Raw genomic sequence first — 13,659 nt, 5'->3', positions numbered from 1 at the left:
ATGCGTCAGTTCCTGCGTGGCCTCGACTTCCTCCACTCAAACTGCATCGTGCACCGGGACCTCAAGCCCGAGAACATCCTGGTGACCAGCAGCGGCCAGGTCAAGCTGGCCGACTTCGGCCTGGCCCGCATCTACAGCTGCCAGATGGCCCTGACCCCCCGTGGTGCGTGGGGGTGGGGGGCTGTGGGTCCCAGGGGCGTGGGGCTGGGTGGCAGGAGCTGTGGGGTCCCAGGTAGGATCAGAGCTAGGTGACTGTGGGTCCTGGTGGCCATGGGTCATGTTGCCCAGGTGGGCACAGATCTGGGTGGCCATGGGTCCTGGTGGCCACAGGCGGGTTGGCCATAACTGCAAGGACCTGTGGGTCCTGGTGGCCCTAGAACCGTGGCCATGGAGTTGGGTGGCCATAGGGCCACCATAGGGCCTGGTGGTTTGTGGGGCTGCGTGGCCCAGTGTCCTGGTGGCCATGGGTTGGGTTGGCCATGAACCCAAAGAGTTGTGGGTCCCAGATAGCCACAGACGTGTGTGGCCATGGGTCCTGGAGACCACAGGTTGGGTTGCCTAGGAACCCAAGGAGCTGTGGGTCCCAGGTAAGCTCAGATCTAGACTGCTGTGGGTCCTGGTGGCCGTGGGGCCAGTTCAGCTGTAAATCTAAGGAGCTGTGGGTCCTGGGTGGCCCTAGAGCCAGGTGGCTGCGGCGTTGGGTGCCAGAGGTCTGGGTGGCCAGGAACTTGATGGAGCTGTGGGTCCCAGGTGGCCCCAGGTCTGGGTGGCTTTGGTGCGTGGCTGTGAATCCAGGGAGCCATGGGGTTGGGTGGCCGTCAGTCTACGAGGGCTGTGGGTCCCAGGCTGGCACAGATCGAAGTGACCTTGGGTCCTGGTGGCCATGGGTTGAGCTGGCCCTGAAGCCAAGGAGCTGTGGGTCCAGGGTGGCTCCAGGTCTGGGTAGCCATGGCGTTGGGGGGGGGGCTGGGATTCTGGATGGAGCTGTGGGTCCCCCGTGGCTCCAGGTCTGGGTGGCCCTGGTGCTGTGTGGCCATGAATTCAGGGAGCCGTGGGGCTGGGTGGCCCCAGGTTTGGGTAGCCATAAGTCTAGGGGAGCTGTGGGTGTCCCAGGTAGGCACAGACCCTGGTGGCCATGGGTCCTGGTGGCCATGGGTTGGGGTTGGCCATGAAGCCAAGGAGCTGTGGGTCCAGGGTGGCTCTAGAGCCAGGTGGCCATGGAGTTGGGTGGCCATAGGGGCAGGTGGCTCTGGGGCTGGCTGTTCTGGTGGCCACGGGTTGGGTTGGCCATGAACGCCAAGGAGCTGTGGGTCCACGGTGGCTCTAGAGCCAGGTGGCCATGGAGCTGGGGTGGCCATAGGGCCAAGTGGCTCTGGGGCTGGCTGTTCTGGTGGCCATGGGTTGGGTTGGCCATGAACGCCAAGGAGCTGTGGGTCCAGGTGGCTCTAGAGCCAGGTGGCCATGGAGTTGGGTGGCCATAGGGCCAGGTGGCTCTGGGGCTGGCTGTTCTGGTGGCCATGGGTTGGGTTGGCCATGAACGCCAAGGAGCTGTGGGTCCAGGGTGGCTCTAGAGCCAGGTGGCCATGGAGTTGGGTGGGCCATAGGGCCAGGTGGCTCTGGGGCTGGCTGTTCTGGTGGGCCACGGGTTGGGTTGGCCATGAACGCCAAGGAGCTGTGGGTCCAGGGTGGCTCTAGAGCCAGGTGGCCATGGAGTTGGGTGGCCATAGGGCCGGGTGGCTCTGGGGCTGGCTGTTCTGGTGGCCATGGGTTGGGTTGGCCATGAACGCCAAGGAGCCGTGGGTCCAGGGTGGCTCTAGAGCCAGGTGGCCATGGAGTTGGGTGGCCATAGGGCCGGGTGGCTCTGGGGCTGGCTGTTCTGGTGGCCATGGGTTGGGTTGGCCATGAACGCCAAGGAGCTGTGGGTCCAGGGTGGCTCTAGAGCCAGGTGGCCATGGAGTTGGGTGGCCATAGGGCCAGGTGGCTCTGGGGCTGGCTGTTCTGGTGGCCATGGGTTGGGTTGGCCATGAACGCCAAGGAGCCGTGGGGTCCAGGGTGGGCTCTAGAGCCAGGTGGCCATAGAGCCAGGTGGCTCTGGGGCTGGGCTGTTCTGGTGGCCACGGGTTGGGTTGGCCATGAAACACCAAGGAGCTGTGGGTCCAGGGTGGCTCTAGAGCCAGGTGGCCATGGAGTTGGGTGGCCATAGGGCCAGGTGGCTCTGGGGCTGGCTGTTCTGGTGGCCGTGGGTTGGGTTGGCCATGAAGCCAAGGAGCCGTGGGTCCCGGGCGGGCTCAGGCCTGCGTTGCCGTGGGCCCTGGAGCTGCGGATCCCCGGTGCCCCCAGGTCTGGGCGGCCGTGGGGCTCACGTAGCTGCGGTGCCGTGGGGCCGGGGGAGCCCAGGCGGGCGCAGCCGTGGCTCGGGGTGGCCGTGGGGCCGGCTGAGCGGGTGCCGGTGCCGCCGCAGGTGGTGACGCTGTGGTACCGGGCGCCCGAGGTGCTGCTGCAGTCGACGTACGCGACGCCCGTGGACATGTGGAGCGTGGGCTGCATCTTCGCCGAGATGTTCCGGAGAAAGTGAGCGGTTCCGGAGAAAGTGAGCGGGGGGCACCCGGGGCGGGGGGGGGGGGGGAACGACACCACAGGGGGGGGTCACAGCCCCCCCCCCCCCCCGGGGGTGACACAGTGGGGGTGTGGGTCCCCAGGGTGCTGCTGGTGGGGGTGCGCAGGTTGCCCCTCGCCTGGGGGTGCCAGCGGCCATGGGGGGGGGGGTCCCTGCGTGTGTCGTCCCCCCCCCCCCCCCCGGTGACCTCCCCCCTGCCTCCCCCAGGCCACTTTTCTGCGGGAACTCGGAGGCCGACCAGCTGGGCAAGATTTTTGAGTAAGTTTGGGGGGGGCTGGGGGGGTCCTGAGGTGGGGCTGGGGTCCCAGGGTGGGGGCTGTTGGGAGGGGGGGTGTTTGGGGGGAGCTGGGGGTCCCAAGGTGAGGGCTGGGGGGTCCCTGGGGGGCATTGTTGGGGGGGGGGGGGGGGCTGGGGTTGCTGAGACAGGGCTGGGGGTGCCAAGGTGGGGGGGGGCTTGTTTTGGGGGAGCGGGGGTTGGGACAGGGCTGCTGTCCTGGGGGGGGGGAGCTGAGATGGGGCTGGGGGTCCTGGGGGTGGGGGTCCTGGGGTCCCCCAGCCCTTACCCCGTGCCCCCCCAGCATGATCGGGCTCCCCGTGGAGGACGATTGGCCCCTGGACGTGGCCCTGCCCCGCTGCGCCTTCACCGCCCGCGCCCCCAGCCCGTCGAGGGCTTCGTCCCCGAAATGGAGCCGCTGGGGACCCAGCTGCTGCTGGTGAGACGGGGGGGCGGGCACACAAAGCACCCTGGCTGGGGAGACGGGGGTGGGGGGGGCACGACGGGACCCCCGGCACACCCCGCGGGGGGCGGGGGGGGCGATGGCGGCCCCCCCGCGCTGTCCCCAATGGCGTCCCCGTGCCCCCCCAGGCCATGCTGACCTTCAACCCCTACAAGCGGATCTCGGCCTACGACGCCCTGCGGCACCTCTACCTCCAGGACCGGGGCGCAGGCGAGGGGTAGCGGCTGCCCCGGGGGGGGGGCCCCCTCGTTGGGGTGGGGGGCACCCAGCTGCACCCACCCCCCCCCAGTTACGGACACGGGGAACGGAGCCGTTCCCAGCCCCGGGGGGCGTGCGAGGGGCTCGCACGGGGCCCTGCTCCTGCCGAGTGCCCGGGACCCCCCCCCTCGCACAAGGAGAGCTGGGGCACCCCCTCGTGCGAGGCAGGTGCTGGAAGGAGGCGGCCCCCCCCGTCCTCGTGCGAGAAGGAGGCGGCCCCCCCGTCCTCGTGCGAGAAGGAGGCGGCCCCCCCCGTCCTCGTGCGAGGCAGTGGGGATGTGACCCCCACCATCCTCGTGCGAGAAGGACTGACGCCCCCGTCCTCGTGCAAGAGGGATGTGGCTTCCACCGTCCTCGTGCAAGAAGGATGTGGCTGCCCATGTCCTCGTGCGAGGTGACCCCCCCCCACCCTCGTGCGAGCCAGGAGAACGCAGCCCCCCCCCCCCCCCCCAATCCTCGTGCGAGCTGCGTGCAAGGGAAGGCACCGCGTCTCTGCACTGGTGCTCTGCTCGCACGACGGAGCTGGGGGGCCCTCGTGCAAGGGGTGTGTGTGGGGATTTGGCGGGGGGGGTGCAGGGAGGGGCACCCCACTTCTCTGCTAATAAAGGGGTGCGGGCAGCACCCCGGCCCCCCGCCTCGCCCGCCTCTCGTGCGTCACAGGGGGGGACGATGGTGGTGGGGATGCACAACATGGGGGGGTCTGCCCCATGGTGGGGGGGTCCTGCCCCACGGCGGGGGGGGGTCCTGCCCCACAGAGAGCCGGAGGCGGAGCCGCTGTTGGGCGTTTATTTGGCCGGGGACGCGGTGAGGTCCCTGCGGTGGCGGGTGCCACCCTGCCGCTGCCCCCCCAGCGCGGGGGGGCGGGGGGCACTGGGTGCCCTCGCAGGACCTGGAGGGGGGGGGGGGGGGGACACACGCCGTGGGGGGCTGGGGGCTGCTCATCCTCTTCCCGGTGTATAAATACCAGTACGCACCAGTTTGGGGGGTCAGACTGGGATGGGGGAGTGGGGCTGTGCTGTGCCCGGGGGGGGGGGGCTCCTGGCACCGCGCCCCCTCCCAGCGCAGGGGCGGCCGCGGCCCCCCCGGGTCACCAGCAGCCAGGGCTGCCCCGGGGGGACGCGCACGGGGCGGGGGGGGGGGGGGGGGGGCTGCCACGCGCCCCAGGCTTCATGCGGCCGGGGGAGGGGGTGGCCGATCGGCGGCCGGGGGGTGTGGCGGGGTCCCGTGCGTGGCTGGGGGGGGGGTTCCCACAGCCCCGGCGGGGACGCGGCCCCCCCCCCGGCTATAGGAAGGCGCTGGGGTTGGCCCGGGGGTCTTTCTGGTTGCGGTAGCGCATGGCCAGCCACACTCCCAGGATCTGCAAGAGAGGGGGCGGCGGTGGGGGGGCTGTGGTGACCCCCCCCCCCCCCAAGCACGCGTGACGCCCCCCCCATCGCCACCCCCCCGCCCCGTTACCTCCGTGAAGCTGAAGAAGAGCCCGACGCCCCCCAAAATCTTCAGGGCTTCATCCGAGTGCTCGAGCATCTTCTCGCCGCAGGTCAGGCACTTGGCGCGGGGGTCTTTGCCCAGGAGCGTCTTGCACTTCTGTAGGGGGATAAAGAGACGGGGTGAGTGGCTGGGGGGGGGGCAGAGGGGTTTTGGGGACCCCCCCCCCCCCCAAAAACTCACAGCGGGGCAGACGTGGAAGTCGGCCTGGAAGGCGCGGGCGGCGGGGGGGTCGGCGCTGCGGTTCAGCAGCCCGCAGCAGTCCAGCCTCCGCTCCAGCTCCGTCTTCGTCTCGTTGCTCAGGATGGACCAGGCCGAGCTGAAGAGCCCCTCCTGCGCCGGGCAGGGACCCCCCCCAACCCCCCAAAATTCAGGCAACGCCCCCCCCTCCACCGCCACGGGGACACCCCCCAGGGTTGGAGGGGGAGCCCCCGCCCCATCCCCGTGCCCGCCGCGGGGGGTGCGGACCCCCTGGGGCTGTGGGGGGGGCTCACCTGCCGGCTCCTGTTGATGGCCAGGCAGGAGCAGGAGACGCCGAACTGGAAGACGAAGACGAGGCCGAGGATGATCATGTACTGGGGGCCGGAGTCAAGGGGGCCTGGAGACCCCGGGGTGGGGGAACAGGGTGGTGCCCCCCCAACCCCCGCCCTGAGCCCCCCCAGCTCTGCGTGCCCCCCGAGGACCCCTCTGCCCGTGGCGGGGGGAGCAGAGGCCGAAGCTCCTCCTGGACCCCCCTGTGCCCCCCCCCCCCCCCCCCAAAGCCCCCCGATATCTCTAGGGCAGGGCCGATCCGTGCCAGAGCGCCCAGAGCCGCGTCCCCCGCAGAGTCCCCATGGGGGGACACCGAGGGGGGGGTCTCGCCCCCCCCAAAGGGAAGGATACGAAGAAGAGCAGGACCTGGTGGTGGTGGACGGCCCCCACCAGCCCCACGATGGCGATGAGGAGGAGGAAGACGCCGACGGCGATGACGCCGCCGATGAGGTGGATGCTGGAGACGATGCCGAAGCCCTTGCCCCAGGCGGCCACCCCGATCAGCAGCAGCCCCACCAGCTGTGGGGGGGGGGGGGGGCAGCGTCATTTGGGGCCCCCCCTCGGGCGGGGGGACCCCCCCGCTGTCACCTGCCCCCTGTTCCCCGTCGCTGCCGGAGGCGGGGGCCCGCGGGAGGCTCCTGTGCCCCCGGCAGCGGTGGGTGCTGGGGGGCCCAGTGTCCCCCCCCCAAGGGCCGTGGCTGCCCCCACCGCTGCTGTCGCCCCCCAGGCTGGGGTGAGGCCCCCAGGGGCAGCGGGGCGGGGGGGGGGGGGGGTGACAGCCTGAGGTGCCCAGGACCATTTTGGGGGAGGGGGGGCACAACACACAGCCCGAGGTCCCCAAGGCCAGCAGGGGGGACGGACAGATGGACAGCCCAGGGGACCGGGGTGATGTCCCCAGGGCCATGGGGGGCACAGCCCGAGGTCAGCAGGGGGGACGGACAGACGGACAGCCCAGGGGACCGAGGTGATGTCCCCAGGGCCATGGGGGGCACAGCCCGAGGTCAGCAGGGGGGACGGACAGACGGACAGCCCAGGGGACCGGGGTGATGTCCCCAGGGCCATGGGGGCACAGCCCGAGGTCAGCAGGGGGGACGGACAGACGGACAGCCCAGGGGACCGGGGTGATGTCCCCAGGGCCATGGGGGGCACAGCCCGAGGTCAGCAGGGGGGACGGACAGACGGACAGCCCAGGGGACCGGGGTGATGTCCCCAGGGCCATGGGGGGGCACAGCCCGAGGTCAGCAGGGGGGACGGACAGACGGACAGCCCAGGGGACCGGGGTGATGTCCCCAGGGCCATGGGGGGCACAGCCCGAGGTCAGCAGGGGGGACGGACAGACGGACAGCCCAGGGGACCGGGGTGATGTCCCCAGGGCCATGGGGGGCACAGCCCGAGGTCAGCAGGGGGGACGGACAGACGGACAGCTCAGGGGACCGGGGTGATGTCCCCAGGGCCATGGGGGGCACAGCCCGAGGTCAGCAGGGGGGACGGACAGACGGACAGCCCAGGGGACCGGGGTGATGTCCCCAGGGCCATGGGGGGCACAGCCCGAGGTCAGCAGGGGGGACGGACAGACGGACAGCCCAGGGGACCGGGGTGATGTCCCTAGGGCCATGGGGGGCACAGCCCGAGGGTCCCTGAGGCCAGCGGGGGGGACGGACAGATGGACAGCCCAGGGGACCGGGGTGATGTCCCTAGGGCCATGGGGGGCACAGCCCGAGGTCCCCGAGGCCAATGGGGGGGGCAGCCCAAGGTCCCCAGGGCCACCAGAGCGGGGGGCACAGCCTGGGGGGCCTGGGTGAGGTCCCCAGGGCGGGACACACACACAGAGCCCACCCCCCCTCCCAGAAGACCCCCCCAGGGAACCCCCCCAACCCGGCTGGGGCCCGTGGGGGGGGCGAGGCCGGGGCTGGCACAGGGACGTGGACATTGGGGGGGGGGAGGGGATGACCCTTGACCCCGCTCCCACCTGTGGACCCCCCACCCCACAGCAGGGGGCACAGGGACCCCCCCCAGCAGGGCCTGACCCACCCGGGGGCCCCCCACCCTCACCCCTCGGGGGGGGCAGCACCGCCTCCCCACCCCCCGGCCGGGGGTCCCGGCAGCAGGAGCACCCCCACAGCAGGAGGGACCCCAAAACCCCGGGGGGGTCACAGGCCCCCCAGCCCCAAATTTTCAGGGGGGTTCCCCTTGCAGCCCCCCCCAGCCTCACCCCCCGAGGGGGGGGGAGACCCAGCTGCGCCTCCCACCCCCAGGCCGGGGGGCCCAGCACCCCCGGGGCAGGCGAGACCCCCAATCCGGGGGGGAGGGGCACAGGCCCCCCAGCGCCGGGGCTCCCCCCGCCGCCCCCCCGCCCCGCTCACCACGTAGACCACGTTGAGGGCGCAGAGGGCGTTGCGGGAGCAGGCGAAGCCGCCGCACACCATGGTGGTCCCGGGGCCGCCCCCCCCCCGCCCCGCTCCGCGCCCTTTAAATCCCGGCCCCGCGCCCCGCGCGCCCCGCGCCTGCGCGCCCCGCCCCGCCCCCCGCGCCTGCGCGCCCCGCCCCCCGCGCCTGCGCGCCCCGCCCCCCCGCGCCTGCGCGCCCCGCCCCCCGCGCCTGCGCGCCCCGCCCCCCGCGCCTGCGCGCCCCGCCCCCTGCGCCTGCGCGCCCCCGCCCCGCCCCGCCCCCCCGCGCCTGCGCCCAGGCAAGGACGGGCGGAAGCGCCCCCTGCGGGCCGCGCATGCGCACGGGGCGCCCTGAGGCCGCGGCCGGGGCGAATGCCCGGATGGGGGGGGTGAGGGACGGGGGCCCCCCAGGAACCCCATAGCCCTCCCCATAGCCGCCCTAGAGCCCCCATAGCCCCCTATATCCCCCCAGGAACCCCATAGTCCCCCCAGGGCCCCCATAGGGCCCCTACAGCCCCCCCAGGAACCCTATAGCCCCCCCCCGGTCCCCCATAGGGCCCCTATAGCCCCCCCAGGGCCCCTCAGGAACCCCATAGCCCCCCAGGGCCCCGATATCACCCCCCAGGAACCCCATAGCCCCCCCCCCTCCCCAGGGCCCCTATAGCCCCCCTAGGGCCCCCCAGGAAATCCATAGCCCCCCCATAGCCGCCCTAGGGCCCCCATAGCCCCCCTATATCCCCCCCAGGAACCCTATAGCCCCCCCAGGAACCCCATAGCCCCCCCCTCCAGACACCCCCAGGAACCCCATAGCACCCCTATAGCCTCCCTATGTCCCCTATAGCCCCCCCAGGGTCCCCATAGCACCTCATGGGCCCCTATAGCCCCCCCAGAAACCCCGTAGACACCCCATAGCCCCCCTAGGGCCCCCATTAGCCTCTCCAGGGCCCCCCATAGCCCCTCTATAGCCCCCCCAGGAACCCCATAGACCCCCCCCAGGGCCCCCCAGGAGCCCTATAGTCCCCTCATAGCCCCCTCAGGCCCCTATAGCCCCTCCAGGGCCCCCCAGGAACCCCCTGGTCCCCCCATGACCCCCCCCAGGGCCCCCATAGCCCCCACAGGAACCCCATAGTCCCCTTGAAGCCTCCCTAGAGCCCCTATAGCCCCCCCCAGACACCCCCTGGAATGCCATAGCCCCCCCCAGGGCCCCCCAGGAACCCCCCTAGCCACCCCATAGCCCCCCCAGGGCCCCGATAGCCCCCCCCAGGGCCCCTCCGGAACACCAAAGCCCCCCATTAGCCCCCCCAGGGCCCCCATAGACCCCCAGGGCCCCCCAGAAACCCCCTAGCCCTGCCCAGGGCCTCCCCTAGTCCTTCCAGGGCCCCCATGACCTCCCATAGCCCCCCAGGACTCCCATAGCTGCATCAGGTGCCCTGGGGACCCCCACAGCCCCCCCGGTGTCCCCTAGGACCCCCACAGCCCTCCAGGACTCCCAGAGCCCTGCCCCAGGTCCCCCGGAGCCCCCCAGGCCACCTAGAAGCCCCAGGACCCCCATGGTCCCCAGGTCACTGAGGGCTCCCCAGGACCCCCATAGCCCCTCCATTCCCTATAGCCCCCCAGGTGCCCTGTTAGCCCCCCCGGACCCCCTATCCCCCCCCAGGTCCCTGTAGCTCCCCTAGGACCCCCCATAGCCCCCGGGTCCTCTACAGCCCTCAAGGGTCCATAAGCCCCCCACCCTCCCCAGGCCCCCTCCGGGCCCCCCCAGCCCCCTACACCCCCCCATACCCCCCTACACCCCCCTGGGTCCCATAGACCTCCTAGAGTGCCCCAAGGCTCCCCCACCCTCCGTGCCCCCCCAGCTGCCCCATGGCCCCCACACCCCCCTCGGCACCCCTGTGCCCCCCCTATAGCTCCCAGGTGACTCTGCCCCCCCCAAAGCTTCTCCAGTCTGCCCCGTGGTCCCCTGTAGCCCCCCCCAGGTACCCTATAGCCCCCCCAGCCCCCCTAGGCCCTCCCAGGGTTCCCCACACCCCCCACGTACCCCATAGACCCCCCATACCGAGGGGGTACCCACGCGCCCCCCCCCCTTTAGGCTGCCCAGTGGTCCTGCACCCCCCCAGCACCCACAGGTCCCCATGGCCCCCCCCCCCCGACCCCCCATAACCTGCCTGTCTCCTGCCCACGCCCCTGCAGCCCCCCCCCCCCCGTGCCCCCAGACCTCCAGGTCCACCCCAGAGCCGGGTGCAGGGTGGGCGGGGGGCCCGGGCACCTTCCTGCACCCAGCGGTCGGTCTGTCTGTCCATCCACCCACCCATCCTTCATCTAGCTATCCACCCATCTGCCCACCCAACCGTCTGTGCGTCCGTCCATCCGTCTTGGCCGTCCTAACAGCCACCTGCCCGCACATCCGTCCGTCCATGCGTTCGTCTCTCTGTCCATCTGTCTACCCAGGCCCCTTAGCTCCAGCATTCCGCCCTCTCTCGCTCCCATATTCCCATCCGAGCACCCATCTCTCTGTCCACCTGTAGCCGTCTTTCTGTCCATCCATCCATACCCACCTGTCTGTCCATCTTTCCGTCCATCCCGTGTCTCCATCCCACATCTCCATCCCCCATCTCCATCCCCCGTGCCTCCATCCCACATCCCTCCATCCCGCATCCCTCCATCCCCTGTGTCTCCATCCCCCATCTCCATCCCACATCCCTCCATCCCGCATCCCTCCATCCCGCAGCTCTCCATCCCGCAACCCTCCATCCCCTGTGTCTCCATCCCCTGTGTCTCCATCCCCCATCTCCATTCGCCATCTCCATCCCCCATCCCTCCTTCCCCCATCTCCATCCCCTGTGTCTCCATCCCCCATGCCTCCATCCCCCATGCCTCCATCCCCCATGCCTCCATCCCGCATCCCTCCATCCTGCATCCCTCCGTCCCCTGTGTCTCCATCCCACATCTCCATCCTGCATCTCCATTCCCCATGCCTCCATCCCCCGTGCCTCCATCCCCCATGCCTCCATCCCCCATCCCTCCATCCCCTGTGTCTCCATCCCACATCTCCGTCCCGCATCTCCATCTCGCATCTCTGTCCCCCATGCCTCCATCCCCCATCTCCATCCCGCATCCCTCCATCCCCCATCTCCATCCCGCATCCCTCCATCCCCCATCTCCATCCCGCATCCCTCCATCCCGCATCCCTCCATCCCCCATCTCCATCCCGCATCCCTCCATCCCCCATCTCCATCCCGCATCCCTCCATCCCGCATCCCTCCATCCCCCATCTCCATCCTGCATCCCTCCATCCTGCATCCCTCCATCCTGCATCCCTCCATCCTGCATCCCTCCATCCCCCATCTCCATCCCGCATCCCTCCATCCCCTGTGTCTCTATCCCCTGTGTCTCCATCCCACATCTCTGTCCCGCATCTCCATCCCGCATCTCCATCCCCCATGCCTCCATCCCGTGTCTCCATCCCCCATGCCTCCATCCCTCATCTCCATCCCATCCCTCCATCCCACATTGCCATCCCCCATCTCCATCCCCCATCTCCATCCCCTGTGTCTCCATCCCGCATCTCCATCCCATCCCTCCATCCCACATCGCCATGCTCCATCCCCCGTCCCAATCGCCCCTCCCGTCCCCGTCACCCCCTCCTCCCCGCGCCCCCGGCTCTCGAGGTGGCCGAGCAGGGGCCCCCTCCCAGCCCACCTCCTCCCGCTCCCTGGCCCCCGCCGGACCACTGCGAGGAGGTGACGGCGGGACGGTGACAGCCGAGGAGGAGGAGGAGGAGGCCTTCCTCGACGCCATCTTCCAGACCCGTGTCGCGGCCATGCTGACGAGCTTCTTCCTTGCCAAGGGTAGGGGGTGAGGATGAGGAAGGCCGGGGGGTGGTGGCCGGGCGGGGGTGGCCGTCCCCACGGTGCCGCTGTCCCCCAGGGCCCCCCTCGCAGGAGGCTTTCCGGGCTGGCCTGCAGGAGACGTGGCTCGGGCTCTGCTTGCGCTCCGGCGGGAAGGCTGCGCTCCTCCGGCTTCGAGCACAACTCCCACAGTGCGGGGGGCACGGGGGACACCGTGGGGACGGGGACACCGTGGGGATGGGGGACACCGTGGGGACGGGGACACCGTGGGGATGGGGGGACACCGTGGGGATGGGGGACACCGTGGGGATGGGGACACCGTGGGGATGGGGGACACCATGGGGACGGGGGACACTGTGGGCATGGGGGGGACACCGTGGGGATGGGGGGGACACCGTGGGGATGGGGGACACCATGGGGATGGGGGGACACCGTGGGGATGGGGGGACACCGTGGGGACGGGGGACACCGTGGGCATGGGGGGGACACCGTGGGGATGGGGGGGACACCGTGGGGATGGGGGACACCATGGGGATGGGGGGACACCGTGGGGATGGGGGACACCGTGGGGACGGGGGGGACACCGTGGGGATGGGGGGGACACCGTGGGGATGGGGGACACCGTGGGGATGGGGGACATGGAGCTGGGGTGGCCCAGAGGGGACAGGGGGGATGGAGGTGGGGGGACAGGGCTGGGGGACACAGGGGATGGGGAGGAGGGAGGTGGGGGACACCATGGGGACAGGGGGGATGGCGCGGGGGAGACGAGGTGGGATGGGGAGAATGGAGCTGGGGGGAGCTGGGGGGAGCTAAGGGGAGCACGGCTGCCATCGCCGGGGGGCACGGCTGCCATCGCCGGGGGGCACGGCTGGGACACGGCTGCCATCGCCGGGGGGCACGGCTGCCATCGCCGGGGTGCATGGCTGGGGCACGGCTGCCATCACCAGGGGGCACGGCTGCCATCGCCGGGGGGCACGGCTGGGGCACGGCTGCCATCGCCGGGGCCCCCGGCTCCTGCCGGCCCCTGGGGTCCCCATCCCCGCCACCAGCACCCGCAGGGTCCCCAGCCAGGGTCTCTGTCCCCGTGCGACCATCCCCGGGGTCCCGGTTCCTCCGTGACCATGCTCAAGGTCCCCGTCATCGCTGACCCCTCCCAATAACGTCCCCAGAGACCCCATGACCCCCCTCGTCCCCCACCCCACCCCTGTCCCCAGGACCCCTGTGATCCACCCCAGTGTCCCATCAGCCGCCCCCACCCTCCCCGCTCGCCCCGTCACCACCTCCCCCACCTGGAGCATCCCCAGCGTCGCCGTCCCCTCGGTGGCCGTGCCCAGGGTCCCCTCGGTGGCCAGACCCCGTGTCCCCCCCGGGACGTGTCCCCTGCCCGCAGTGGGCCGCCCTCCCCGACGCCCCGGCCCTGCGGTACGGCCACAGCCGTCATCACCTCGGCTCCACCTTCGTGGGCTCCAGCCCCGAGTTCGACCTGGCCCTCTGCGCCCGCTGCTCCCTCTGCTCCCTCTGCACCCGCTGTGCCCTCTGCACCCGCTGTGCCCTCTGCGCCCGCTGTGCCCTCTGCGCTCACTGCACCCTCTGCGCCTGCTGCGCCCGCTGCGCCCGCTGCACCCACTGCACCCTCTGCGCCTGCTGCGCCCTCTGCGCTCACTGCACCCTCTGCGCCCACTGCACCCTCTGCACCCTCTGCACCCTCTGCGCCTGCTGCGCCCGCTGCACCCGCTGCACCCTCTGAGCCTGCTGTGCCCGCTGCGCCCGCTGCACCCTCTGCGCCCGCTGCGCCC

General features: G+C 71.5%; 2 protein-coding genes across 3 annotated transcripts; one reads left to right on the top strand and one right to left on the bottom strand.

Moving 5' to 3' along the window:
* On the top strand, positions 1-3,575 carry CDK4 (cyclin dependent kinase 4). The gene is given in 6 exon segments (XM_075724857.1): positions 1-173; positions 2,341-2,571; positions 2,825-2,875; positions 3,196-3,266; positions 3,269-3,330; positions 3,483-3,575. Coding segments are annotated over 6 exon segments (681 nt in total).
* Positions 3,576-4,894: 1,319 nt separating this feature from the next.
* Positions 4,895-8,069, bottom strand: TSPAN31 (tetraspanin 31). Of its 2 annotated transcripts, XM_075725017.1 has the most exons (6): positions 7,992-8,069; positions 5,980-6,147; positions 5,592-5,672; positions 5,281-5,430; positions 5,068-5,196; positions 4,895-4,969 (listed from the first exon to the last, which is right to left on the bottom strand). In XM_075725017.1, exons 1-6 carry the CDS (start codon positions 8,052-8,054, stop codon positions 4,895-4,897), a joined length of 666 nt encoding a protein of 221 aa, XP_075581132.1. In that variant the 5' UTR covers positions 8,055-8,069. The 2 variants fall into 2 exon arrangements, with proteins under 2 accessions (XP_075581132.1, XP_075581131.1); XM_075725016.1 differs by lacking the exons at positions 5,592-5,672; positions 5,980-6,147 and having other exon boundaries at positions 7,992-8,054.
* Positions 8,070-13,659: the final 5,590 nt, after the last annotated feature.

Source organism: Pelecanus crispus, chromosome 26 (assembly GCF_030463565.1).
Source record: "Pelecanus crispus isolate bPelCri1 chromosome 26, bPelCri1.pri, whole genome shotgun sequence".
Taxonomy (NCBI): Eukaryota; Metazoa; Chordata; class Aves; order Pelecaniformes; family Pelecanidae; genus Pelecanus; species Pelecanus crispus.
Note: the sequence above shows the minus strand (reverse complement) of the source record. Positions and strands in the feature narration are given on the sequence as shown.

What these genes read in the sequence shown, in the direction of transcription:
- TSPAN31 (XM_075725017.1), bottom strand. Translation starts at nt 8,054, where the DNA reads ATGGTGTGCGGCGGCTTCGCCTGCTCCCGCAACGCCCTCTGCGCCCTC. An exon ending in CCCTCAACGTGGTCTACGTG is followed by an intron (nt 6,148 to 7,991) that starts GTGAGCGGGGCG and finishes CCCCCCCCACAG; the next exon opens with CTGGTGGGGCTGCTGCTGAT. An exon ending in ACTTCCACGTCTGCCCCGCT is followed by an intron (nt 5,197 to 5,280) that starts GTGAGTTTTTGG and finishes ATCCCCCTACAG; the next exon opens with AAGTGCAAGACGCTCCTGGG.